The 27,027-nt window shown below is 45.4% G+C and overlaps 2 protein-coding genes across 2 annotated transcripts; both read left to right on the plus strand.

Annotated features, from left to right (window-relative positions):
• The first annotated feature begins 4,158 nt into the window (after window positions 1-4,158).
• On the plus strand, window positions 4,159-10,144 carry LOC141933987 (olfactory receptor 13G1-like). The gene is made up of 5 exons (XM_074849136.1): window positions 4,159-4,165; window positions 4,609-4,669; window positions 4,926-5,010; window positions 5,729-6,652; window positions 10,118-10,144. Exons 1-5 carry the CDS (start codon window positions 4,159-4,161, stop codon window positions 10,142-10,144), a joined length of 1,104 nt encoding a protein of 367 aa, XP_074705237.1.
• Window positions 10,145-18,457: 8,313 nt separating this feature from the next.
• On the plus strand, window positions 18,458-21,042 carry LOC141934106 (cathepsin G-like). The gene is made up of 5 exons (XM_074849402.1): window positions 18,458-18,543; window positions 18,941-19,094; window positions 19,592-19,733; window positions 19,853-20,110; window positions 20,687-21,042. The coding sequence occupies exons 1-5, from the start codon at window positions 18,486-18,488 to the stop codon at window positions 20,864-20,866; spliced, it is 792 nt and encodes a 263-aa protein (XP_074705503.1). The 5' UTR covers window positions 18,458-18,485; the 3' UTR covers window positions 20,867-21,042.
• The last annotated feature ends 5,985 nt before the right edge of the window (window positions 21,043-27,027 follow it).

The raw sequence follows: 27,027 nt of genomic DNA on the forward strand, positions 1-27,027 counted from the left end.
CTATCCACCTGAAGATGCTGCTGCAAAGACTTTTTCAACAGAGTCCCATCACCCCCTGGACAGGGACCAAGCATCCTCTCTGGGAGATTTTGATTCACCTTCTGAGCATTACTTTTGCAAAGAACCCAAAAAGTTACTGTTACATTTAATAAACCCTCTGTGACCATCTGTGCAATGTAGTCAACGGAGGGTGTCCTGGGTCTGGCTGGGATGGAGTTAACTTTCTTCAGAGCAGCCCATACAGCGCTGTGCTTTGTATTTGTGACCAAACCAGTGTTGATAACTGTGTGTTAGGTTTATGCTGCAAGGCTGGGGGCAAGGGGTTAGGTGAGGCTGCAGAACTGGCCTCTGTGAGAAGAGGTCAGGTGCTGCCCCTGTGCTGGGCACGAAGACACTCCAGCCAGCTCCAAAACAGACCCATGGCAGGGCACATCTGAGCCCATCAGCCAAGCTGGTGGTTCCCCTGGGAAAACACATGTAAGAGCAGAAAACCTCAGACAGGCAGAGGAGGAGGGGAAAAAAGACAGTGAGTCTGGAACAAGGGGAGAGGGAATATGTTGTTCTAATTTTTATCTTTGTTTCTTACTACCCAAATCTATTTTATTTGTCAGTAAACAAAATTAGTTTTTCCCCAAGTGAAGTATGTTTTGCCCATGATGGCAATAAGGTAAGTGATCTCCCTGGATGAGAGAGCAACTGGGTGGGAGTTTGGCTCTTAGCCAACATGAACGGACCACAATGACACACCAACTTCTGGCTCTTAATGAACAACACTGGCACAGCACCAAGGCTTTCGCGCTTTCCCCCCACTGCCATACGCACACAGAGAGTAGGCTGGAGGTAGGCAATAGGCTGGGAGGGCACATAGCCGGGACAGCTGACCCGAAGTGACCAAAGGGATTTTCCATGCCCTGTGACATCATGCTCAGCAATAAAAGCTCAGGGAAAGCAGGAGGAAGGGGGAACATATTTGGTTATGGCATTTGTGTTCCCAAGCAACTGTTACATGTGCTGGTGCCCTGATTTCCAGGCATTGGCTGGACATCTGCCTGCTGATGGGAGATAATAAATGAATATTGTTTTGCTTGCACACACACCTTGTGGTTTTCCTATCAAACTCTCATTATCTCAGTCCATGAATCTTCTCTCTTTCCTTCCATTTTTTCACCATCCCACAGGAGAAGGGAATGAGAGAGGGGCTGCGCAGGTGTTTGCTGGCTGAGTCAACCCCCACAGAGCATTAATTGATGCAGCCAGTGGAGTCTGGAGAGTAAACCAGCTCACTCAGAGGTGGACCCTCACTTGGTCAGCTGAGGTTATCTTTATACATGGCTGAATGTATTGACTAAGGGCAAAATTCAATCACTCAGATGTACCTATATGTTGCCACCTGATACGTCCTAGGATGTTTCCTCTGGCATCCAGCTGTACCTCCAAAAGGGAACAGGTCTCTACACTCTTCCCATCATCACAGGCAAGAAATGGACTTTTCTAGAACATGTTCACAATGACGTAAAGACATTTATTTACTAGATCTGTGCATCAACAGAAGTCTTCAGATCTATAAAATGACATTTCAGCAAAACAACTCAAATTTCCTAAGCCTTCATTCCTTTTGCATGAAATCATAAATGGGATTGAGAGAGAAGCAAGCTAGAGAGAGACATTATTTTGATTTATGTCTTGTATGAAGATTTTAAAAAGCCCCCAAAGAAGGCCCTGGAAAAAATATCAATTTTATAGACAGAACTAGATGAGTTCACAGAAGAGGTTAGTGTTCCTCCATGTACTTGTCTGCTGAGATTAGTTCTAGAGATGCAGAGATCAAACAGGAACTGTCCACACGTTCTTCTTGGAAGACATATTCACCAGGACACTGGGGACACAGTGGTGCTCTAATTGTCCTCATTGGTGTCATCTGGGCTCTCCACCCAGGCACCCTCTGTCCACAGGCCTACCATCTCCAAATAAGCTCAGGCCTGGACATGTCCCCACCGCCACACACACACTTGCCTGAGCTGTGTCATAGGTAAGCCTATGCTAAGCCCTGTCCCCTGCTGTTCCTGACTTGTTTCAAGGCCTCCTGAAAGGAGAAAGCTACATGGCAGCAACCATGCAATCACCTTATTATACACAATAATATCCACTGAGATACTTCTATAATTAGAAAACTTCTCCAACATAGTGTCTACGTAAACAGTGGGTCCAATCCAGCAAAGGAACTGAACACCTATCATACCAGTTTTCTTCACAGAAAGTTTCTAAAAGTTCAGTTCAGTACATATAATCAAAGAGCATCAGATCTTGAGTAAGTTTGGATGAAACATAGAATCATAAAATGGTTTGGGTTGGAAGGGACCTTAAAGATCATCTAGTTCCAACTCCCCTGCCATGGGCAGGGACACCTTTCGCTAGATCAGGTTACTCAAAGCCCCGTCCAACCTGGGCTTAGCCACTTCCAGGGAGGGGGCAGCCACAGCTTCTCTGGGCAACCTGTGCCAGTGTCTCACCACCCTCACAGGGAAGAATTTCTTCCTTACATCTAATCTAAATCTACCCTCTTTCAGTTTAAAGCCATTACCCCACTTCCTATCACTACAATCCCTGATAAAGGGTCCCTCCCCATCTTTCCTGTAGGCACCCTTCAAGTACTGGAAGTACTGGAACAGACATGGTCATGGGACTGTCTTGAACACTCCATTCCATCCTCATGACAAGATGCAGCACATTCAACATTCAACAAACAGCATCCTTGAGCAACGACACAGCCCGCATGCCTCTTCAGGCACTTTCCATTGAAACAATACCAGAAAAAGCACCAAGCTGCCTTAGAGCTCAAGCCCAGTGTAGCTGAAGGAGAGCTCCCTGGAAAGATCAGGCACATGCCATTCTCTAACACTTACTCTGGGGACCAGAGAACACTCCTGAGGATTCACTGTCCAAGCAAGATGGAGCTGCATTGAACCACGTAGTGCTCTGCAGGGTTTATGTGCCACACTGCTGTAAGGAAAGCAGCGTGGATGCCTACTTTTCTCAGACAAAGTGGAAGAGTAATCCCTGGAGTGGTTCACAAAGGTAGTATAGACTGGGCTTCAACCATCTTCCACATCAGATGAGCCAGACACCTGAGCACTCATTACAGCCAGGAAGCTTCTTTTCATGGGAGCCTGGTGCATGTGACATTGCTCTTTAAAAGACTTCTCTGAAAAAGGTCAGAGAAACCATGGGATTCTAGAATCATCCAGGCATGAAGGGGCCTTCGCAGTCAATTATTACAATCTCATGCTCAATTCAGGATCAACACTCAGTTCAGCTCAGGTTGCTCAGGGCTTAGCCTGGTCACATCTTGCAAGCCTCCAAAGACGGAATTCCACGGACCACTTTCAATGGACAGCTATTGTCAGAGCATTTTTTTTTCACTAAATTCACTTAGACCCTCCACGTCTTCAATCTGTGTTCATTGTCTTGTCCTCCTGTCATGTACCTCTATAAAGAACAGTGTTTGTCTTCTCAGTAGCCTCTCCTTTGGTAGTGGAAAGCTCTCATAAGGTCACACTAAGCCTTCTGTTCTCCAGCATCAAGAAACTCAGTTCCCTGAGTCTCACCAAATACAGTGTGTTCCAGCACCTTGGCCATCTCCACCAGAATCACCCAAGCTTATAAACATCTCCCTTATATTGGAGGACCCCAGACTGGATACACTATTACAGAGTCTGTCTAACCAATGCTGAGTAAAAGGGAATAAACGCTTCCCTCTGTAGCCTGCTGGCTATGCTCCTCATGATATGGCTCAGTACATTGTTAGTTTTCAAGCCCAAGAACCACAAACAGAAGTTTTGAGCAGAAATCAGCTTTGCTGATATCAGTGTTGTCAAGGAGGGAAAATGAGGAGAAACTTCTCCCATAGAGGCAAATTAGCTACAACCCATCTGGGCCCCACTCCACTGGGCATTCTCTTCAGCTAATGCAGGTCATGACTTCAGTGGTGAACTAAGTTACCACTACCAGGCTCCTCCTCTTGGAGCATGCTTTCGAGCTCATTCTAGGCTACATTCACATGGGAGGAGAAATCCCCAGAGGAAACTGTCTTGATAGATGGGGTGTATTTTAAGATGCTGCTTCAGAAAGCTGTGTTTGTGAACACAGTTTGTGCCTCTGATGAAAGGTGAGAATATTAATCCTTTGTTGCTGGCTCCTTTTCTATTTTCTTTGCTGTTTTCTCTTTCGTATATTCTTCACTGGGTCTAATAATGCAATAGTGAGTTATATTCCAAGTTCTATAGTTGTCTGACTCTTCCAGTGTAACTAAATGTTACAGTTTTAAATTAATATTTTAGTGTCATGAATGTTTATATCACCATCTTTAATTCCATGGAAAATTAACTGAAACCTCCTCCACACCTGTTCATCCCAGTAATGCCTTCATATTGTATGAAAAACCTGAGAATTGGAGGTTCATTCAACCCCAAGTTAGTGACCTAATTCTGAGCTAAGTTTTAATCAACACAGGAGAGGAAAGGCCGATTCAGGCAAACCATGTTAGACTTGTATCTTCATCAAGAGATGAGTGATGCTATAGAAGGGTCTGTCTCTCTCCATTGACACTAGTGGAAGGGGAAACCACCAGCAGAGTCTGTTTGAAGATTGCCTCGAAGTGCAATGAGATGAGGTGAATGCTACTGAAAATCTAATTCTGTGCCCTTAGACTCCAAGGCAGAAATTATAACTCTGTTGTACCTGAGTATCAGAGCCTCTTCTCAGTCATTTGGAATGGAATTCCAGGCACAATTGGGTGGATCTTATTTGGGAAGATCTCCAGCTGCAGCTTGCAGCACTCTAGCTTGGTGAAACACAAGCCCAGAAACAGCTTCAGCCTTACACTGTTGAGTAAATCGTCAGGCAGAGAGTCTCTGATCTCCCTGAAGACAATCACCAGAAATGGACAGAAATGTCACCCTTCTGTTTGCAATTAACAGCTTTGCGCCTTCAGTCGCTGAGATCCCCTCACAGGCCTGATCAGTCATAGATAAAGTATGAAGCGTGCATGATGCACAGCTGGTAAACATTGTTTCTCTATTCCTCAGGTAACATTAAAATTATTTTAGAAAATTAATTATTTAAATTGCATATTTGTTTATAAATTAGCAAATTAACATCTCTGTTCTCTTCTGTCTACTTATCACCCTGTGGTACAATACACTATTCTCTCTTCCTCTCCTTGCTTTCACTTCTGAAAGGTCTTGCTTTTAGCCCAGTGCAGATTCATTCTGTACCCAAACAGACCTGGTGGAAATCAGGTCTCAGCATCTATGTTTTGGGATTCATGTGAAGAAGTCAAAGTCTGTACCACAGCCAGGGAAGATCCACTATGCCATGGGATTGCTTTAAATGTCTCTGATACTATTTCAGGAAAAAAAAAAAAAAAAAGAAAAAAAAAAAGTCCTGTTAATCCTTTGAAGACCTGCACTCAAAAATTACTTTATCTTATTTATCTATTATTATTATTATTGTCGTATCTATCATTCTATTCAAGTACTGATGTGACTTCCTTGAACACTGACATATTTTCTCCCTTATTTTCTGTGATGTGGGGGTTTTGGTTTGGTTTGGGGTTCTTTTCTCTTTGGAGACACATCTGTCTCTCTCTGTGACTTTCTCTGTTTTTTACATTGGGTTGAATATGTTCTGGCCATGATGCAGTAATGTCTTTCTTTTTATTCCTACATAGGGGACACCAAGGCAAATGCATCCACGGAATCTCACCAAGGTCTCTGAATTCATCCTTGAGGGTGTTTTTGACAACCCTCACCTTCAGGGTCTCTATATTGCAATATCTTTGTGTCTCTACCTCGCTGCTATCCTCAGCAACTCCTTTGTCATTATAGCTACCCTTGCCCACCCACCACTTCACACCCCTATGTACTTTTTCATCTCCAACCTGGCCATCCTTGACTTGGTAGGCATCTCCTCAGTTCTGCCCAAGATGTTGGAGAACCTGATCCTGAGCAAGAACACCATCTCCTTTGAGGGCTGTGTAGCACAGCTCTACACCTTCACTTTCTCAGGCTCAACAGAGCTTATACTGTTAACAGTCATGTCTTATGACCGGTACCTGGCCATTTGCCAGCCCCTTCACTACGTAGCCATGATGAGCAAGGGGACCTGCATCTCTTTAATGGCTGGCGTCTGGGGAATCAGTACCGTTAATTCCCTCATAAACACTCTTCTTGTAGCACAGCTGGACTTCTGTGGGCCAAATTTAGTCCAAAATTTCTTGTGTGAGATACCCCCGCTCCTTGCCCTGTCCTGCAGCTCAACCTATCTCAGTGAAATCATGGTTTACATGGCAGACATCATCTTAGGCATGGGAAACTTCCTGCTGCTCATCCTCTCCTATTGCCTCATCATCATGACCATCCTGAAAATCCAGGGCTCTGCAGGGAAGTGGAAAGCCTTCTCCACCTGCTCCTCACACCTTGCTATTGTTGGCTTGTTCTACTCCACCATCATCTACACCTATATCCAGCCAACTAGGGCTCCATTAAAGAAAAACAAAACAGTGAGCATTATGTACGCTCTGGTGACTCCCACACTGAACCCTCTGATCTACAGCCTGCGCAACAAAGTGATCAAAGTGGCGTTCTGGAAAATTGTACCATTTCACAAGACATATTAATACACGTAGCTACATGCCCGTACTTTTCAGCCCTGTTCTGCACGGCCCACAGCCATGGGTAGCTGCAGAGTTGTGTCAACCTTTGCTGCCAATAAGAGTGACATTGCTTTCACTGAAGTTCATATGTTGCAACAACGTTACTTCTTAAAGAGAAATTATCTAAACTGAGGATACCCAGAGCAGGGTGAGGTGAAGCGTACCTTAGAAGTGTTTGTTACTCTGGATCCTCTAGAAAGGGAAGCAAGAGCACAAACTCGATGGAGATGACTACACGGTAGCTTTGATCAAGTGTTCATACTTATTTCTATCAGCTGAGACTAGAGTTCATTAACAACCCTAGATTTCTTTTCTTTAGTCATCTGATGGAATGCAAATACTGGTCAGCTCTTGAGTCAATCTCCCTTTTTGGTCAGCAGAGAGGCAAAGGCACTTTAAGGATGGAATTCATCTGAATTTTTCAGACCTTCCTCTGCTCCTGAAATTGTACCTTAAAGGTCTGTTTCTCCCTGTTTTGAAGGAGAACGGCCTCCTACAGTTAACTCAGCCTGCCTATTGATAAACTATCCAATATTTATGTTCTTAAAGCTTTTTAATATAAAATCAGATCTTTACTGAAGAACATAGAAATCATGAATCAAATCATCATTTAACACTGTGAGAAATTAATCACCATGATTATGTGCTCAGTCTCAGGCTCTTGGTCATGACTTTCCCTCATTCTTCCCAAGATTTACTTTTTTTAAGAATCTGAAAAAGAAAACAACAAAAAGTAAAAGCCTAAGTACATAACAATAATGTGCTAGAAATATATTATTTTTAAGATATTCCTCTACCAGTATTTGTGTGCTCTTGGATTTTTAGATTGTGTGTACAATCCTGTGCATAACTGTTTTCTGAAGGATATACTGTATGCCTCAGAATACACTCCTGTCCTCAGGTGGTAGCAGATATTTGTCCACCTGAGACGGACCTACAAATCCTCCTCACAGTTAGTGGACCTCTAACTTGTTGGACAAAATGAAAAAAGTCTTAACAAAATTACTTAATGCTTTGGGAAATAAATTTTAGATGAAGTGGGTTCAATGGGGAAATTGATTATTACTTTCACTGCTTTATTGGTTGCTTTACCTTTTACGGATAGAAGGAAGGAAGGAGGGAAGGAAAGAAGATTGAGGGATTTAACCATCTAAAATAAAACAAACAAGCAAAAGATCTTCTTATTGCTTTTGCATTTTGCTTAAGGTTTCAGACAGTTTATCTTCTAGGGCTTGTACAACACTTTTTGGACGATTTTGATCATTTTTCTTACAGAATCAGAATCATCTGGTAAAAGAAGAAATAACTTTACCTGCTGTGAGGAAGGCACAGACCTCACCAATCTTTAGGAACCACCAGTGAAGAGAGATTCCTCTGACCTTATCATCTACTCTCTTGGTTCCAACAAGAAACAATCCCAGACACAGCCAGATGAAGGAAATTCAGTTCAGAATCAGCCACATTAAGGAAGGTTAGGAGACACCCAGCTGTCATTTCCTCAGAGCCTGTAGGGTTTGTCCCTGTTCTTACAGATATTTCTCACTGAATACATACCCAATCCTAAAGTAAATAAGTAACTTTATTTCAAATGGCATGCTGATTTTGATCAGCAGAGTCTCTGTTTCTTGCGGGTAAGAGGAATGTTGTATGCCCATGTTCTCACCTTAAATATTGAACATTTTCACATCCCTGCTCCTGACCTGGGGCTCTCTGTTGAAGCCGTGCAGAGAAAGACTCCACAGAGCAATGCCATGCCAACCATGTTAGGGACCTGTGACAGAGCCTACTGTTCATACAAGGACCCAAAATGTCACCCCAAAACTCCTTTCTGTCCAGTTCCACCTGCTGCCCTGCAGCTGAGATCACACTTGCCACATCCTTTATGCTAGATTCTCCAAGCTTTTCTTCCACAGATACACTGGTCCTTCCACTCACTGGGACAACCTCTCCTGGTTCTGCCTCATTGTTTCCTCCCACTTTATCTTTTCTTTCTTTGAATAAAGCTCTCTTCTCCAGGGAACCCATGATGCTGAAGAAAAGGGCTGGCTGAACCTAAAGGAAATGTCTCCCCTAACACCATCAATGGGATGATGGGAAAGATGACATCATAGGAGGAAGGGACCTGCCACTGTCAGAGGACAGACCCACTTGCTCATCTTTCATGGCACTGCAGAAAGAAGTCAGACAAAGAATGTAAGTTTTTTTCCAGTCCCTTCAGGACTGAAAACCTGGGATCTATAACACTCTGATCTCGCCTCTGCGTAGATCCAGCTCTGTGATTTCTATCAGCATCAGTATCTGACACCAATGGGTGAGAGGAAATGTCCTCGAGATGCACTAGGGGAGGTTTAGATTGGATATTAGGAAAAATTTCTTCACTGAAAGGATTATCAAGCATTGGAACAGGCTGCCCAGGGAAGTGGTGGACTTGTCAGTGTTAGGCTTATGGTTGGACTCAATGATCTTAAAGGACTTTTCCAACCTAAGTGATTCCATGATTCTATTCTATCCACAGTTCTGTACGGAGATCGTCCTCTATCCAGTTCAATGAGAAGAGGTGAGCTAGCTCACCACCTCTGATGCTGCCTGGGATCTAGGGCTGGGATTCTTCTCAGCTACTTTTCGGGCACAACTGAGTTACCTAAAAATAAGCTTCTGATAATATTTTGGAGGACCTGAAGTATTCTCTACTGCTAACACTCCTGTAGGACATCAGTCTCCTGTACCTTACCTGCCAGCTCCCATGTGACCATGTCTCATCCAATGACACAAGATGCTCGTATTTAAGCAATTCAGCCCAAACCTAAAGAGAGGGAATAATTAACTCACCCAGCTTTATGATTCTAAGGACTACAAAACGAAGTCAACCTAGAGCACTTATACTCTCACTTGAGCCAGGGCAGCAAGGCAGGCAGGGTCCATCCACTTGGCAGTCACATAACACCAACATTTCTGGACAGAAGTGTTAGAGAAAGGAAACAATTCTCTCCGGATGTCCATTTCTCTACGCTGCACATCAGGGAGGAAAGGTTCCAGGTTGACTACTGGCATTTAGAAATAATATTTTTAGCTTTTCTAGTTATACACAGATCTGAGGTCAGCCTCACTGCAAAACTGAAGGTGTTAATTACAGACAGTTATCAGGATAGGCAATCACCTCTTATTGTGGGCAGTCACAGCCTGGCTCTGGAGCAATGGGATCCACCTGCTACTCATGTTCTCCTCATCAGCGCAGCTGAACTCTGCAGTGCTCCTGGAGAAAGTCTGTGGGATCCTGAGCACACAGGTTCTCCCAGCCCTCATCCCTGTCTCAGTGAGGCAGATTCAAAGCACTGAAGTGCCTCAAGTCAGCATCTCTCCATAGCTGCTGAACGGTACCCCAAAGGACCCAAGGATGAACAGCAGATGGGCTCCTTTTCCCACCACACTTGAGAGGCGTCACTCACAGCAGTGGAAAGGGAGAACTGAAACAAGAAGTGAAAGGGTTGTCAAAGAGAACTGGAAAGCAGTGAACTTGGTGGTGTGGTGGTGCAATTCTTAACACCTCCCCCCCTCCCCCCCGCCACCCCTCTTTGTTGGGCTGCTTGGTGCTAGGTGCGATTCCACCCACATCCCCTGAGCTATACACTAATCTGTGGAGATAAGGACTGATAGTGTTAACGAGCCTGGCTCCTGCCCCTCCCGATTGCTCGGAAACAGTTAAAATGGCCCATCAACTCCTAAGGGCCTGGCACACCTGTGCCTGGGATGTGGTCAAATGGGAACAATAACAGAGTCGCACATTAATCAAATTCTTTTGTAACTGCTGGAAGGCACCAGAAGGTATTTGACAAAAGTCAATTATCTTGGACCCTATAAATGGCGACCACCAGGGAGACCCTTTGAGCTCTCCTGGATTGCAGTGGGTCTGTGACCAGCATCTCCCCTGAGCTGGGACGCCTCTCAGGTACCAAACCCTTAAGGTGTTGTCTGCTCCAGACGGAAGGCTAGGGAGAAGTCCCCCGCTCGAGTCTCAATTATCACCCGTTGAGGAATGCCAAGGCATTGGGAGTATTTGCTCTAAAGTTGAGAGGGAAATTTTCTTTGAGCTAGCTTCTCTTTACTCTGTGTGTGTGTGTGTGTGTGTGTGTGGGCACGTACCCTTGTTTCTGTGTGTGTATGTCTGTTCTGTGTTTGTTCTACTGAATCCAAACACCTTTGTTTCTGTATGTTTGTCTGTTTTGTTATGTGCATGCATGTGTATATATAGGTACCGTTAAGTAAGTTAGTGTGAATCTTGTCATTTTAGAATCTGAATAAGTTGCTTTTCTTTCTTTTAGTATCTCTGAATTATTTTACAATAATAAATTGCTGTTAGTTATTAATAAACCTAGATTTCTTACTAAATATTACCATGTCAATACTTTCATCTGTGACATGTGGGCACCTCACAACAAGCAAAGGCCACATTTCTCACCTTTCTTTTTGAAGAAAAAAGCTTGATTTCAAACCATTGCAATGAAAGTTTTGTGTTTCATTTGTGGTCAAAGGAATCATTGTGAAACCTCTTTTTCTCTCTTATTTAATGTGAATACAGGCTTTGCAGAAGACTGCATAGTTCGCAATGCTTATGTCAGGGCAGGGGATGGGGTGGCAATGTCTATGAAAAGTGAGAAAGCCCACAAACTAACCCTTCTGAATTTTTTTATGGGAACTTCTCCTTTTCCTCTTGGGAATTATTCCTATTCCAGTTGCCTTCTATTTAGAGTCCGAACTAGGTATTACAAAAGATGAGTAGACTTTATTTCTTTGTTCCACCCATATTGTTAGAGTTTTTTATAATATCATCTCTGGTACAAAAGCTGAGAACTTTTTACTTCATGCCATCTGGAAAGATTGGTTTGTGTTTATGTCTGAACTTCTCAAGGATCAAAAATTAGAGATTTTTTGACTGGTGAGCCTGGCACAGTAATAGATGAGTTGTTTAGTTATGTAACAAATGAGTTATGTCCAGGAGTTTCTCCTTGGTTTTTTATTGCATTAGTTAAGTTCAGCCTTGGACCAGAGCTGCCTATCTTCCTATTAAGTCCTCATTCATCTGTGCTTATATATTTAATTAAAGAGCAACTAAAATTCTGTGGATTTCCTGAAACCTTACACTTGATTTCAACTCTCAGGAAAGAAAAGGCATTTGGAAATAAAAGTGCTCTCCACGAGCCAAGTCAGATTGCCCACTCTAAAGAGACATGAGGTGCTTGTGTGTGATTTCATCTCCTTTTCAATGCATTTCACTTGCTGGGTGAAACACTGTCTTTTGCAGCACATATTAAAGGGTTCTGATGAAGAAACACTAAAGAAAGCTGAAACTGTAACTTGCTCAGTTCCCTCATCTACATTTGACTTCAGTAGCTAGAAATAATGCAGATAATATCTGTGACTCAAGACAGACCTAACCATAAACTTCTGACCTCACCCATACTGCAAAATACTCCTCTCCCTAACCATCCTCACTGATCTTGAGCTTAACCACAAGTGAACAAGATGTTTAATGGGAAGAAACTTTAAATCCCGCCTCTGCTGCAATACTGTTGCACTCTGCTCTAGGACATCGTGTAGAAGGTGAAGGTACAGGATGCTTAAACTGGAATGATGGCTTCAAACCATGGATGGAACAGACCTCTGAAGGTCTAGCTCCCACTCATGGCTGGGCCAACTTCAAATATCCAACAGGTTGTTCATGGCTTTGATCAGACAGGCTGGTTTTGAACTATCATCACCAAGATTTTTTTCCTTCATATCTACTCAGAATGAAAAATAAACAAATTATTATTTCCAGGGTTATTCCTGTGATCCAGTTCATCTCTCTTCCCCTGTGATGGCAGCACAGGGGTAGGTGGACAACTCAATTGGGAGTGTCTAAAATGATATTAGGAGCTCAGACTTGGATGAAGAGCTTTATTTTTAAGGACAATGCAGATTAAACACACCTAGCTGAAGTACCGATAAATACACGCAGCTCAGCATGTGTAAACCAGTCTCTCAGACTGACTGACTGGCAGACTGGTGATGTCCATAACCTCAGTAGGGCCTGGACCACTATTCCACCTATATTCTGGTAATATGCCCAGGCGAAATCTCCCACAATGCTGGGAGAAGGCAGCAGCATTGTAAGGTCAGGGATGCATCCATGCATGGCACCACTCCCTGTGGTGCTGATCTTGGAACCACAATTCCCAGGTCTGAGAAAGCCTGATGTAATGAAGTTGCACTGCACTGGCCTACAAGTATCCCAGATGAAACTGGGGAATACCCTGCCCAGCTGCTCTGGACAGGGAATTCACTGGGGAGCGCTGGTGGAAGGAATCTGAAGCAGGAGCAAAGCAGATCAAGTAGTAATCCATGAAAAGTCAGTGATGACAGCTAAGGTGAGATGAGGGGAGGAGTAAATGGAAGACTTCATGCAATGCCCAATTTACTGTCACTTCTGAATGGATGCCCAAAGTTTGTTTCCTCTCATGCCAAAGCAGAGGGAGCTTCTGGAGGTGGCAGTGTCTGAAGGGCTGGTGACCCAGAGGGTACCTTGCTGTAAGGTCTGAACTGGGCTCTATGGGAAGCAGCTACAGCAGCTCCCACCAGATCTCCCTGGTGTGGCTGAGACCTTCCAGGCACACACAAATGTGCACCCCAGGCACAACTGCACATACACACCAGGGACATGGATGAAGGCAGATAGATAGAAACACCCTGCACGCACACCAGCACCCACACCTAGGCACAGGGGTCCCCCAGCAGCACTAAGACACTCAGCCTTAGACACTCTGTCGACCCAGGAGCCACCCTGGATCCCAGGTCTCCCAGTTGCTGGCATCTGTGCAGGCAAGTCCCTGAGGCCCCCAACCCCACGCCAGCTGTTGGGACACAGACCCACTTGCACAGACAGACACATCGACAGACATTCACGTGTGATGTGTCCCCCCAGTAACCAGCCTTAGACACTCAGCGTACACAGCAGATGGCCCTTGGATCCTCCCATCTCCACTTGTCTCACACATGCAGTCACACACACAGACGGGTCTCTCAGGTGACGGCCAGACCTCGTGGTCTCTGCAGTGGTTGGCTTGGTCCTGCTGGTCCCTCCAGTAGCCAGCTCTTGAACTCTGGGTATGTCTGGTACCCAGCCCAAACTTATGACCACTTCAACACCTGGTTTACAAGTCTCTTACCCTACTCAGGTTGGCTGGCTGGCCTCTCCAGTTCCTGGCACACCAGTCACAGGGGGACTGGGACTCACGGTCCCCACTTTCATTGCTGCCACTCAGACAAGACTTTAATCTTTAACCAATCTTCAACCAATCTTCCACCTCTGAGCAGTCGGGTCTTCCTGTAGGGTTTCAATAATTAAAGCACACCCTGCTGCAGCCAGGCAATGGTAAAAAGGCACTGGCAAACCAAACACCTTCCTGTGAAAGACCCATGCCCAGTTGACAAGGTTTATCTTCAAGATAAGGCAGGTATTCCTATTCTCATGTTAAGTTGTGTCTGGAGGCGTTCTCAGGATTTACATTTTGTGACCAGGAAATGAAATTCTCAAACATCCCTCGTGTCTTTCCTGGAAGGAGCTGTAGATTGTAGAAAAGTGGCAGAAGTCCAAAATTAGGGGAGATGACTCTGTGATTCTGTGATTCTGTGAAAGGTGTTTTTTCCACCCTCTTCAGGTTGATCCAGCCTTTCCATGTCTTTTCTATCCTTTCAGCCTTCTTTTGGTTGTAGAGATTGAATCAGCATGTTCTTCCCCTTGTGCCCTGTAGGAATGATTGTGCTTCAAGTTTCACACTGAATTTGTGCCTTCTTGTTTTCTTATCCAGGCAGAAATCATAAAAACGTTAAAATCAACATAGAGCTTGATCTCTCACTTTGGGTTCAAACACCATAAGAGTGTGAAAAGCTGTGGAAATCATTGCAAATGATGAAAGGAAGAGGCTGACATTCTTTCAGGAAAAGTAAATATGTCTGAGGTGAAGAAGATGCCTGTCTGAATAAACCTTGTGGTCTAGTGATGGGGAAGGGAGGGGCAGAAGAAAGTCTCATGTAGCACGTATATGTGCTCTGTCAGTTCCCACAGCGCTGTGACAGAAGCACGGTTCCTGTTCTTCTCATGGGCTTGGGGCTTAGACAACTCATTCTTAAAATCATTAGAGATGGAGTTTCATGAGAAGACATAGCCAGACAGTTGCACTGACAGCCACCTGTTTATACACAACCAGCTCCTTTTATCCCCCTTTCCCACAAATGTTTCTCCTTAGGCCATCGTAGTCCCATCCCTTTGCCCACCTTTGACCATTGCTTTAAACATCCCATAGTATCTTTTCTACAATTCCAAAATTCTGCTCCTGGCATCCCATAGCAGGTCCCTTCAGCCTGCAGGCAGTAAGGTTCCTCAGCCTTCAAGGGGCCTAAATTAAAGAGAAAGTCATGTGAGACAAACCACAGGTCAGAGCTGGCTTCTCAGCTTAGCCATTGGTTGTGTTGCTGCTGAAAGACAGAGTCTCCCCCTTCTCAGACAGAGTGCAAAGCCAAGCACAGAGACATAGTGGAGGGACCCTTCTCTCTCCTCCATGTAGCCCCAATCCTACCAGTTAGTGTGGTGTGGAAACCTGGGAGGCCACCTGGCCAAGCTCTCACATTGTAGAAGGAATGAGAGTCGAACACGTGTCCTAATTTTCTGGCTCCTGTGGTTTCCTTAAATGAAGGTATCGCTGCAGCTCTGTGACTCTGAAGTTTGAATTCAATGTTCCAGTGAAGGGTTTGTTGTGGGCACAACTGGATGCACATCCTCGTCCTGAGTAGGGCAGCCAGACCCCTTGCAGCCCCTGGAAGGGCAGAGGCCTGGACAATTTAGAATTGTGAACAAACTGGTAGAGTTTCAGTGATTAAAAGGCACTGTGCTGCAGCCAGGAGAGGGTAAAACGGTATGTGAAAAGCCAGGAGGGCTACTTGCCCAAGAGAAGCAGGACCAGGAATCCCATTCAGAGCTCTGTCTTCTCAGCCTCTCACCTCCACCCTCTGCCAAAGCTACTGACTGCTCCACCACTCAGGCATTAGGAGTGAGACTTTCCCTTCCGATCACAACCAGGGGAGGACGCCTCTGCCTCTGCTGTGTATCAGCTGCAGTGCTTTGAAGGTGCCTTGTCCTCAGTCAGTACTTCCAATGACCACTTGCCTTTCATTTCATTTGCAGCAGTGGAAGGATGTGCCTGGATTCGCCTTGCTGAACTTCAGTCTTTTAAACGCCATCTACCTCTGGTACACTCTACTCCATTCACGGCAAAGGAGAGAGGATTTGTCTTCATTTTCATGAAAGTTAACTTCCACTTCATGCCCAGGTTCTGGTCCTCTGAGCACCCACAAAGCATGGGTGCATGCTCAGCCTGTGCTTTACAGCAACTCAACCAGGTACCTCCAAGCTGGGATTTCCCTGTGATTCTTGGAACAGTCAGCTCCAGGGATGCCTCCAGGTAGTTGGTGCAAATGGAGCAGCTCAGGTTTGTGTCTCTCAGTCCTCTGTGAGTGTCTGAGCAGGTACTGAGGTCTCAATCACCTCCCATATGCCTCCTGACACATCCCAAGAGGGGCAGTACGCATGCTCAGTGTTCACCTTCAGAAACATTTCCCTGGTAAGCTGCAACACAAACATGTCCACTCTGACCCTTCTGATATTTTGAACAGAAAAATTCTTGGGTGCACAGAAATATACTTGTATAATGGCACCACCGTGCAGGGCCCGGACACGCCCCAGCCCATGTGCTCAGTAGTGTGGTTGCACAGGCCCATTCAAGAGGTCACAAGCCTTGCAGCATATCTTCCTGCTTGGGAAGACAATCTCTTACTTTACAGTTGTTTGAGTTACCAGCCAAGAGAGGAATTGCGGAGAACATCAGCACTTTGCTGGAAATGTCAGAATACTGAAGAGGGTATGAGTTTGCTCAAGTGTTTCTTATCATTCAGTGCTGCAGCTTGGTCTTGTCTGGAATGTCTCCTCAGTTTGGGTCTGTGCTCATCTGATAACACAATCTCACACATCACAGAAACCAAAGTGGTTTGCAGCTTTCTGCTTTATCTCTCGATGGGACGGAAACTGGACTGTTAAAAAGTTTCCAGGAAACAGATTAACCCCGATTAGATGTCATGCTGGCACGTTCTGGAAGAATGAAAAGGTGGAAGTGAAAGCTGGCAACAGGAGAAGCAGACCTTTCCTAAGAAGTCTGGAAAAAGTCTTGAAGCACGTCTTGGAGCAAGTCTTCTTCTTATAATGCACGTTAGGGCATATGGGGGAGAGGAAGGGGACTGAACAGTTAATAAGCATTTACCAAGGGTAAAACAGGCCTGACCAACACGATTGCCTTCTCTAATTATGGCATTATGGATGGGGGAGAGCAGTGGATGTCATTTACCCTGACTTTAGCAAGGCTTTTGACACTCTCTCCCAGGATATTCTTCGGTCTAGCTTAGGATGTTACGATCTGAGTGGGTGGACAACTGGATGGGTATAAACAGATTGGATGATCGCGCTGAGGGAGTGGTGGTGGTGCTTAATAGGCCATACTCTCCCTGGACGCCTGTAAGAAGTGCAGTACCTTAGGGGTCCACAGTGAGGAGAGGTTGAGGGACCTGGACTTGTTCAGACAGAAGGGGAGGGCTTGTGGGGGACCTAAGAGCAGCTTTCTGATATCTGCAAGCAACCACCAGGAAGATGGAACCTGGCTTTTCTCAGCAGCAAATGGTGGGAGCATGAGACAGGAAGATAACAGGTAGGCATTAATAACTAAATAATGAAATAAAAGAGGTTCAGGCTGTGTGTAAGAAAAAACATTTTCACCATGAGAACTGTGAAGCAAAGGAGTCAGTGGCCCAGAGAGGCTGTCCAGTCTCCATCCTCAGTGTCAGTGCCTTAAGTGCATTCCCCATCCTGGAGGTTTGACTGGCTGGGCTCATGGTCAACCTAGAGCCAGGGCAACTGAGGGCTGTGTCCCTTCCCCCTGGTAACACTGGGGCCAGCGTCCCAGGGGGGACTTCAGAGAGGCCTCAGCCAGGGCTGCTCCCCTTCGCATGGGATCTGCTTTGAAGAGGAGACTCTGACTCTGGTCCCCACCTGAGCTCCAGCTCCAGCTGTGTCTCAGCCGTGCCTGTGCCCGGCCATGTAACCTGCTGACCTGGACCTGGGCCCATGGACTGACTTCCCAGCATGACCTCAGACTTCCCTCATCACCATGGACTTGTCTGATCATCTAGAACACTGGTGCGAGGCTGTGAGTCTCCAGTAGGTCATGCGCCTTAGCTACCCCGACAGGTGATTTCTGATATCCCAAGGGCACCTCTGATCACGTCAGCCCCTCTGATAAGAACCAGGACCTCTGCCTGACCCTCTTCAGCTCTCACAAACCAAAACAACCCACATCTAGGATCCAAGGAGGCTCTTGCCAAGGGTCTCCAATGAGATATGCACTCAACAGGAGATTTCCCACTCCTCTCACTGCTGCCTGTGTACCAAGTACTCTGGGTACTCTGTACAAGCCTAGGGATATCAGCTTTTGGAGGAGATGGTGACAAAAACCAGAGAATGTGACATGAACCCCTCACCAAACCACAGTCTGGGGTTTGCAAGAATAGAAGCAGCAGATGACACAAGCTGATGAGGTTTCCTGTTTCAAAACTTCATATATATAGATTGCCATTCTGTACCTGTCTCCTGCCTGGCCATCACAACTGTTTTGGCTCTTCAGGGCAGTGGTGGAAGATGCTGCTTCTCCTTCTGCTTGCAAGTGCTTTTCTCCTTCTCCCATGGGCTGGGGCTGGTGAGTACGGAGAGATGGGATTTAGACAAGGACAGGCAAGGGCAGAAATGGGCACTGAGTAGGCAATCTGCCTTGCCTACTCATATCTCTACTCTCTGCTCTACTCATATCTCTCAGCTCAGACTGCCTGAAACCAGTGACGCATTAAAGGTACTAGTGTAGTGCCCTTTGAGAGCATTTTAGACATCCAGAGGAGGTGTGGTCAGCCATCCCCAGGAAGTGTTGTGCGCTTTTCTCTCCATTGGGCATAAGCAATGCTTTGGACAGCCCAGGGAAGGAGAGTTATTGGCATCACTGGCCTATGATGCCGGAGGATAACCCTCTCTCCTCATGCAGCTCCAAATTTGATGGGAAATAGTGGCATGTGCGATATTAACACTTCTCATCTCTCTTCCAGGAAGGATCATTGGCGGATGGGAAGCTAAGCCCCACTCCAGGCCCTACATGGCTCATTTATCAATTAGAAATGTGTCAGGCAACTCTCGGTGTGGAGGGTTCCTGATTCGCCCAGATGCAGTGCTCTCAGCAGCTCACTGTGTGGCTGGTAAAAGGTAAGGCTCTGTCTTTCTTGTACATGTGATTTTTTTGAGTCTCACACGGTCACGAAGAGCTGCAGTCCTGGTCTGTGCTGAAAGAGTACTCTGTGTCTCCTCAGGCACAGCAGGGCTCTCTGTGAGCTGAGCCATGCCCTGTGGGTTGCAGGAATTGTCTGCCAGGGGCAGTGTTCCCCTGGGAACAGGACACCTCCGCAGTGGTCTCCTGATCTGTGGTTCCTCCCATGGGTCATTGCTGCTGTTGGAGAAGAGAGGCTGGTGTCTCTCATTCCCTCCTCCCCTTTTGTCTTCAGAATGGGACACCTCAGAGCTATGTCAGCATGGGGTAAGGAACCCTCAGCTGAATGTGGAAGGAACCCAGGCTACAGAGGGCAACTTGCTGAGAACTAATTTCTGGGGAGGCATATCCCACCACCACCTCCCTCAAACCACCTGCCATGGGGGCTGTGTCGCTGTGGTCAGTGTCGCTGGAATATGTTGGTGTTTCCTGGCAGGAAAGTGAATATCACCGTGACCCTGGGAGCTCACAACATAAGTAAGAATGAACGGAGCCAGCAGAAATTCCACGTTGACCACTGGGTCATCCATCCCAACTATACGAAAAACCACCATGTAAATGACATCATGCTGCTGAAGGTATACCCACACACATATCCTTGCTGCCTGAGAGATCTCCGCCTGCTCACTTCCCCAGCTCCATGAACTTGTTCCCATTCCTTTCCCTGCTCTAACCCTGTGTTCTCTCTACTTGGCAGCTGAAGCCAAGGGCCAAACTCACTAAGGAAGTGAGTTATATCCTTTTGCCCAGTCACAAGGAGCGTGTGGGTCCAGGAACTACATGCGAAGTGGCTGGCTGGGGCAGGACATCACAGACAAAGAATAAGACTAGTGTGCTGATGGAGGTGAACCTGAAGGTGCAGAGTAATGAAGTGTGTGACAAGTATTTTAAAAACTACTTGCATCAGTCTATGGTCTGTGTTGGTGATGCCAATCACAAAAAATCAACTTGGAAGGTAAGTGTTAATTTGGGCTCCAAGCCTGGGATGAGGTTGGGACTAGACAGTCAGGTTGCTTCTCAGCTGGGGGATGCAGGGGATTACAATGCAGTAGATGCTTCAGGATGATGTGCTGAGGCTCCTCACAGGAGGTCCAAAGCTGACGTGCTGACTGAACCAACCTTGCCCCAACTGTCAGCATCATGTTCCTTTTCACCTATCTGGCAATATTCTATCCATCCTAGCCACTGCTCCCACAGGCTGCAGATCTCGTGCAAACCCTTTGTCATTTCCTCCCAACACAGTGGGATGGCTCAGATATTCCCACGTGTCTAAAATAGGACTAGATTCTTCTTTTCAGGGATGTGAAGGCAGTTTTTGAATCTCAGATGGCCTCCAGGCCTGAATTGCTTCACAGATTGGCTTAGAGGAGTAGTAAGGCAGCTACAAGCCCTGCGGAGCTGGGCCTGGAGGGAGATGGTTGAAAGAGGAGGTTCTTCACACAGAGGGAGACAAGAGGGCCAGTTTCTCCCTCAGGGCAGGGGGAGCTGTGCTCTGACATGTCTGACCCCTCCCACTCCTTCTACCTCACAGGGTGATTCTGGAGGCCCATTAGTCTGCAATGGCAAGGCTCACGGCATTGTTTCTTATGGACGGAAAAGCTGCATCTTCCCTAAAGTATTTACCAGAGTCCTCTATTTTGAGCCCTGGATACGTAAAGAGCTGAGAAAGTTTGCGCTCCAAGACCTACCTGACTCTACCTCCTCCGACTAAAATGCTCAGTGTCCCATTTCCACAATGCATCAAACATCTGCTGATGCTCAGAGGCTTCCAGGGGCAGCTGAAATGAAGTCAGGGATGCTCTCATGGCATATGCACAGGCTTCTGCTCTAAGGAATGTCTCCATGGCAAGGTAAAAACACAGATCCCAAGTACACACAGTTTCACATTACCCCTCCTCCCACTGCTGCGCAACAGTGCTACCTCCTGCTTTGCTTTCTGGCCACCAATAAAAGCATGTTCACACCTGCTTGTGTGTGCAGCCTTCTTGGGAACAGATGGAACTCCTGAGGGTGAGAATGAGGAGGCTCAATGCAATGTGTTACGACTGGTAGTGAGCCGATACCAGGAGGATATTATGTTCTTTAATGTACAGAATGCCAAACAAAAGAAAGCTATTCTGTGTTATTTCCCTTAGCTGCTGTTAATGACAGAAAGTATAATCAGTAAATCCAAGGGACAAGAGTCCACTGAAAGTTACTGAACAGAAGGGAGAGAGGAATTAATTTTGCCAGTTCTAGACAAGTGGTCTAAGCTGTCTTTGGCATCACAGGGACACCAAAAGGGGGAGATGCAGACATTTCTGACATCCTGTTGCCAATTCTATGACATGAATCCCTACATGCTAAGCAGAATATCTTTCAGATGAAAAATGCCTTGAGCATGCTTACTTCTCCTTATTACTCAGAAAGTATATTGGGGCAATAATGTTTCCTGGGAATTTAGGGTCTTGTTACATGTCCCAGGCTATTCCATCTTGTCTGCAGCTGCTGCTCCTGAAGGTCTATGGTACATCCTGTGTTGTATCACCCAAACCATGACAATGACTCTGATAGCCTAAAACACTTCTATTTCAGCCATTTTTGAAACTCAGAAGGACAATTCCATGAGATGTTCTGGTATGTTCAGCTTGGCTTGCAGCACCTACTGTACAGAAGCTGCATCTTGTGGAGCCCCTAAACCATATCTACTAGCCCTGTTCATGTTGTAGTCCAGAGCATCTCAGGTACCACAGGATGCCAGCAGAAGAGAGTTCTTCACTAGGAAGTCAGAATGCCTTTCCGGTCCCCTAGGTGTTCCCTCAACAAATCCAAGGAAAAGACACCAGGTCTCTCAACCATGAAGGTGTCAGACACAAGTATGATTATGACAGCAACAGGTTTCTTCTCCTGTTCCAAACTCCACTGATCAGGAGCAGGGTTGTTTGACAGGTGTGCTGAACAACCCCCAACACATGAGTTGTTTCACCTGATATTCATCTCCCCTCCCACGTTCTTCCCCTTTACCACTAGCTACCTCTCCCAAATAAAAAGCCCACCCCTGCTTACCCCTTCCTCATTGGCCCAGTTTTTCTACATTTAAAGGCTTCTTTGACAGCATGTTTCCCACCTTCACTCACTGGATTATAGAGGTAGCTGACACTTTATCTGCTGAGGCTCAAACTGAACTATGTATACATCAGAGAAAGGTCTATCACATACCACTGAGGCTCGTGAGAATGGAAGGGTCAGGCATTTATTCACTGATAGCTGATGACATGTTTTTCCCACTGTCCCATCCCTTTCCATACTCTCTGATTCCATTCCATGGAAGGAAGAAACTGTTCTGTGTGTACAAATGGCTCCTTAAATGACACAGTGATGTTGTTCACATAAAGCCCTTCTCTTTGTTCTTCATGGGGACTTGGACTATCTGGTAAGAGAGTGATTTGTGGACTAGCCACCACTGTCCTAAATCATTCAACATGGAGAAAAGAAAATCAAGAAAGCTTGTGGGAAGAAAAAGGGAGGAGAAAGAACTGAAAGAACAGGTTTCAATAATTTACAAGATTATTGACAATTGTTTGTGGATGGATTGATGAATGGATGAATGCATGGGTGCATGGATGTGTAGGAATAGGTATGTCAGTGAATGGATGGATGTCTAAGGAGAGACAGAAATGTTATTAAATTATTTTCTTGCACATTCTCCATTGCATCCACATTCATCACCACCTGAGATTTCTGGGTGTTTAGAAATTACTATACTCTGATGCTCTCCCTTAAGGCCTCCTGAAACTGTGTGTTCCTCAAGCTATGGATGAATGAATTGAGCAGATGAGTGTCCTGGTTCCAGCTGCAATAAAGTTAATTTTCTTCCTAGTAACTGGTGTAGTGCTGTGCTTTGGATTTAAATGGATAAAAATGTTTTGAGGGAAGTGCACAAAAAACAAATAGTGAGAGTCTCCAGAACCTTGTTCCTGAGATCAGTCAGTGTTTCCTTTTTACTGGGTGTTCTTCCAAAGAACAGGATTCATCAAGGCTCAGTAATATCTCCCTTCTGCATTGCCTGCTACTCCTCCTCACTGGTTTCTAAGATGACGTCTACACTGCCTTTCTGAGCAATACTCAAATTCAGTGCTAAGCATGTAAAGGCAAATGAATCCACGCTGTAGCAGAAACTCTGGAGTATGAAGCAGTGATCCTTCCTTCTTCTCCTTCTGTGTCTGATCTTCAGAGCCTAAAGAGATAGTTAAACAAAAATGGGACATGTGGAGTGGGAGTGGACAGTTGAAGGACTGGAGCTTTATGGTAGGTGACCCTGATATACCATGTAAGCATAGGCATACCCAAGGGGAGCTCTTAAAAGGAGCATCACTGATTGAACGTAGCCTTTATAAACACTTCCACTACCAAGGTTTAACTGAACCTTCCAACAATACTCCTTGCCCTTGGTGTCAGATTCTTAGTTAAATTCATCTTGCACAACTCTGCCTTACTAAAGATAAGGTGATAAATCTAAGTAGGCTATAATACTCCTAGTATCCAGTACTTTCAGAGATGAATTTGTTCCCCGATGAAGTGAACATGATTATTAGCCCCTGGATTTGCTGAGGAGTGATTCAAAGAACAGGAGTCTTTCGCTAGAGAAAAAAAAAAAAAACCCAAACAAACACCACAAAAAAACCAAACAAACAGAAGGCAAGAGTCTGCTCATCCACCTTCAAGCATCTTTCTTGTAGAGAGCTACATGATAAAATCATCTATAAACCCTTTTTGAACAATGGATATAAAAGGCATTTGTAGAAATTCTTTATCTCACTAATGTAGATACCTTAGTTTGATAGAGGGTATTTTAGAAAATGGATAATACCTATGACTTAGGAATAAAATGAACAATAAAGTTAAAAATTAGGAGTCTGTATGGACTGTATATCTGGCTGAAGATATATATTCTTAAGGAATTGCTGAGCTACGAGAACAAAGACTGAGGCCCAAGGACAGGAGGAACTGGAACCATGGTAACAGAAGATAAGGGACAATTTATTGCCCAAATGACTAAGCTGAGGCCAAAGGATGTGCAACATAACTTAGATAAGGGGGCTAACAAGCAAGCCAACAGGAAGAAACTGTTTTTGTGGTTTGGCAATGATGTAACTGGGGGAAAGGTGAAAAGTTGACGACGAGGAAGACTGCCAGCCTTCATCCAGAAGAAGCCCACCAGATAAAACTGCGCCTGCGTAAGGAGGAGTGGACACTATGATAATCAGTCCTCGGAAAGCACCACTATTCCTGGAAAAAGTTAACGTGTTTATGAATATGGACAAGTACCTGCATTTAAGATGTAACCTTTAGAGCTTGGCTGTGCACGATAGGTGGAGCGATCCCCGTGCACCCAGTGCTGCAATAAAGAATGCCTGCTTTCCAAAATTTAAACTAAGCCTTAGAGAGCGTAGTTCAACTGGCTTTTTCGGTATCAGGTTACATGAGAAGAATTGGTTTCCTGGATTGCCTGTAACTGTCCCTTAACCAAAAAAGGCAGAGATGTAGATTTCAGTTGAAGTGAGAAAAATCCCACCTGTGGTGAGTAACTTGCACCTGGGCAACTGGAATGGAACTCAGCTGCTTAAACATAGATGTCTAATTACATCTTAAGTACCACTGAGCATTCAGAACATCGATACAGTGCTGGCAGATTAGATATTTATTTATTGGTTTCTGCAACCTGGAGATGAAATGGGACATCATAAGGCATGTAAAATGCTACTGAGTTACTCTGCTGACTTTTACACATTGTCAGAAGGATCCATTTGAATTCCTAGACTGATGAGACATCTGCAGAGGAGTGGCAGACCCTGTGGAGGACCATTGTCCCTGGGGGACACAACTGAAGGCTGGTCAGGTAACCCTGAGACATTTCAAAAGAAATTAGACACCTGTATATATGCAACCAAATCAAGCATTTAATGCTGTCAAATACCCTAAATGAGGGGCCTAAAACGTGTGCAAGTTTTCAATTAGTCACCGCAGGTTTTTCTGATTAAGCTGGATGGGAGAAGAATTAAAGAGAAGGACTCTCTCTAGTGAGTGGGACTCCATGCTTGAGCAGGGGAAGAGTGTGAGGAGGAAGCAGTGGCAGAGACAATGTGTTATGAACTGACCACAACCCCCATTCCCTGTCCCCTTGCACTGCTCAGGGGGAAGAGGTAGAGAATTCAGGAATGAAGTTGAGCCTGGGAAGAAAGGAGGGGTGGGGGGAAGGTGTTTTTAAACTTGTTCTTATTTCTCATTATCCTACTTTGATTTGATTGGCAATAAATGAAATTAATTTCCCCAAGCCGAGTCTGTTTTGCCCATGATGGTAACTGCTGAGTGATCTCCCTGTCCTTACCTCAATCCATGAGCCTTTTGTTATATTTTTTCTCTCTGTCCAGTTGAGAAAGGAGAGTGATACAGTGGCTTGTTGGGTACCTGGCAGCTAGCCAAGGTCATTCTATCACACACTGGTGATGGACCAAATGGACTGGTGATTCCTGACCCCCTGATGAGTTTGACTTGCATGCCTCCTTCTTTTTTTTTAGATTTTAGATCTTCTGTGCAGTTTTTGTGTTGTTTTGAATCCTTCGGTTAGCAATGATCACATCTCCAGGATTCCACTTCTGTCCATAATCACACAGTACTCCTTTCTTCTCTACAGACTTCCTCACAGATTCTTTGTAGCTGTCTGAGTGATGACTACACAGCTGAGCCGTAGCACAGCCATGCCTTAGATCCTTGGTACACAGGTAGCTGAATCCTGGCAAGGGTAGGGGCTTACGGAGATGAAATGGGAAATTACTTGATGAAAATCAGTTATCTTGTGTTGCAGTTAGCTCTGCCTCATGAAACCTGCCTCTCCACGTGTCAGTGGCACTCAGGTCGCAGAGACTAATACTGCATCGCCGCAATTAGCCTGCCTCTTTAAACCTGCCTCTCCACGTGTTAGTGGCACTCAGATCGCAGACTAATGCTGCAGGAGGTTAAGACCTTCACGGGGACATCAGTACAAACACCAATATGATGGATACAAAATGTCCATTTATTAAACTGTGTATCTTACCTATATACATTCACCAAGTACCTCCTTCGTGGGTGTGCCCTTAACATTACAAGCCTATCCATCACCTTACCTCGTAACAAGGGAGGGCTACACCTATTCCTTCCGTACATCGCGAGATCTTCCGAACGCCACTCCCTACACTTCCCCCTCCCCATGCTTTATAACATCGTTATTCCTGATTGATTGTCATTATTGCGCTGTTCCAAGCAGTGATGAGCAAGACCCATATGTCGATGTAAGAACAAAACATTAACCTACTTAAACAATCTACAAACTACGACACTAATACATGTAAAGGTGATACAGACAGCGAGAAGCACACCACATAGTCTAATAATTCCCGAAATGAGCCAATCCCAATTAAGCTAACTAGTAATCTAAGTCCACACGTTGTCAAGTCACCCAAACCATTGTGGTTTTACAAAGGTGGCTGTGATGAAGACATAGCAAGATTCTGCCCCTGTATCCAGAGGAAAACAGACATCTTCGCGGTGATGTTCTCGTGCCCACTCTCTCCAATATCCTGCGTGAGTTGGCAACACGCAACCAAGGAGGGTGATCCACCACCAACGCTGTAACACAAACTCCATCTTATGTTAGATCAGGTTTTACACACCGTGTGGGTATCCATTTGATTAGGCCGTCCTTTTCCACTGCTGTGTACCCACGCCCAAACACCCTCAGTGACCACCCCGACTCCCCAGCTATTGCACCCGGTTCCCTGATCTGGACCAAAGGATAGTTTTTCGTCGCCTGGGCTGGCATAAATTGTTTCCACAGGGGAGGTGTAGACTCAT

Source organism: Strix aluco, chromosome 24 (assembly GCF_031877795.1).
Source record: "Strix aluco isolate bStrAlu1 chromosome 24, bStrAlu1.hap1, whole genome shotgun sequence".
In the NCBI taxonomy this organism is placed as follows: Eukaryota; Metazoa; Chordata; class Aves; order Strigiformes; family Strigidae; genus Strix; species Strix aluco.

Coding starts and splice junctions, on each gene's coding strand:
- LOC141933987 (XM_074849136.1), top strand. Junction 5,011..5,728: donor TCGCTGAGATCCCCTCACAG/GCCTGATCAGTC, acceptor ATTCCTACATAG/GGGACACCAAGGCAAATGCA. Junction 6,653..10,117: donor AAGTGGCGTTCTGGAAAATT/GTACCATTTCAC, acceptor GATGAACAGCAG/ATGGGCTCCTTTTCCCACCA.
- LOC141934106 (XM_074849402.1), top strand. CDS start 18,486: ATGCTGCTTCTCCTTCTGCTTGCAAGTGCTTTTCTCCTTCTCCCATGG. Junction 18,544..18,940: donor TCTCCCATGGGCTGGGGCTG/GTGAGTACGGAG, acceptor TCTCTCTTCCAG/GAAGGATCATTGGCGGATGG. Junction 20,111..20,686: donor ACAAAAAATCAACTTGGAAG/GTAAGTGTTAAT, acceptor TCTACCTCACAG/GGTGATTCTGGAGGCCCATT.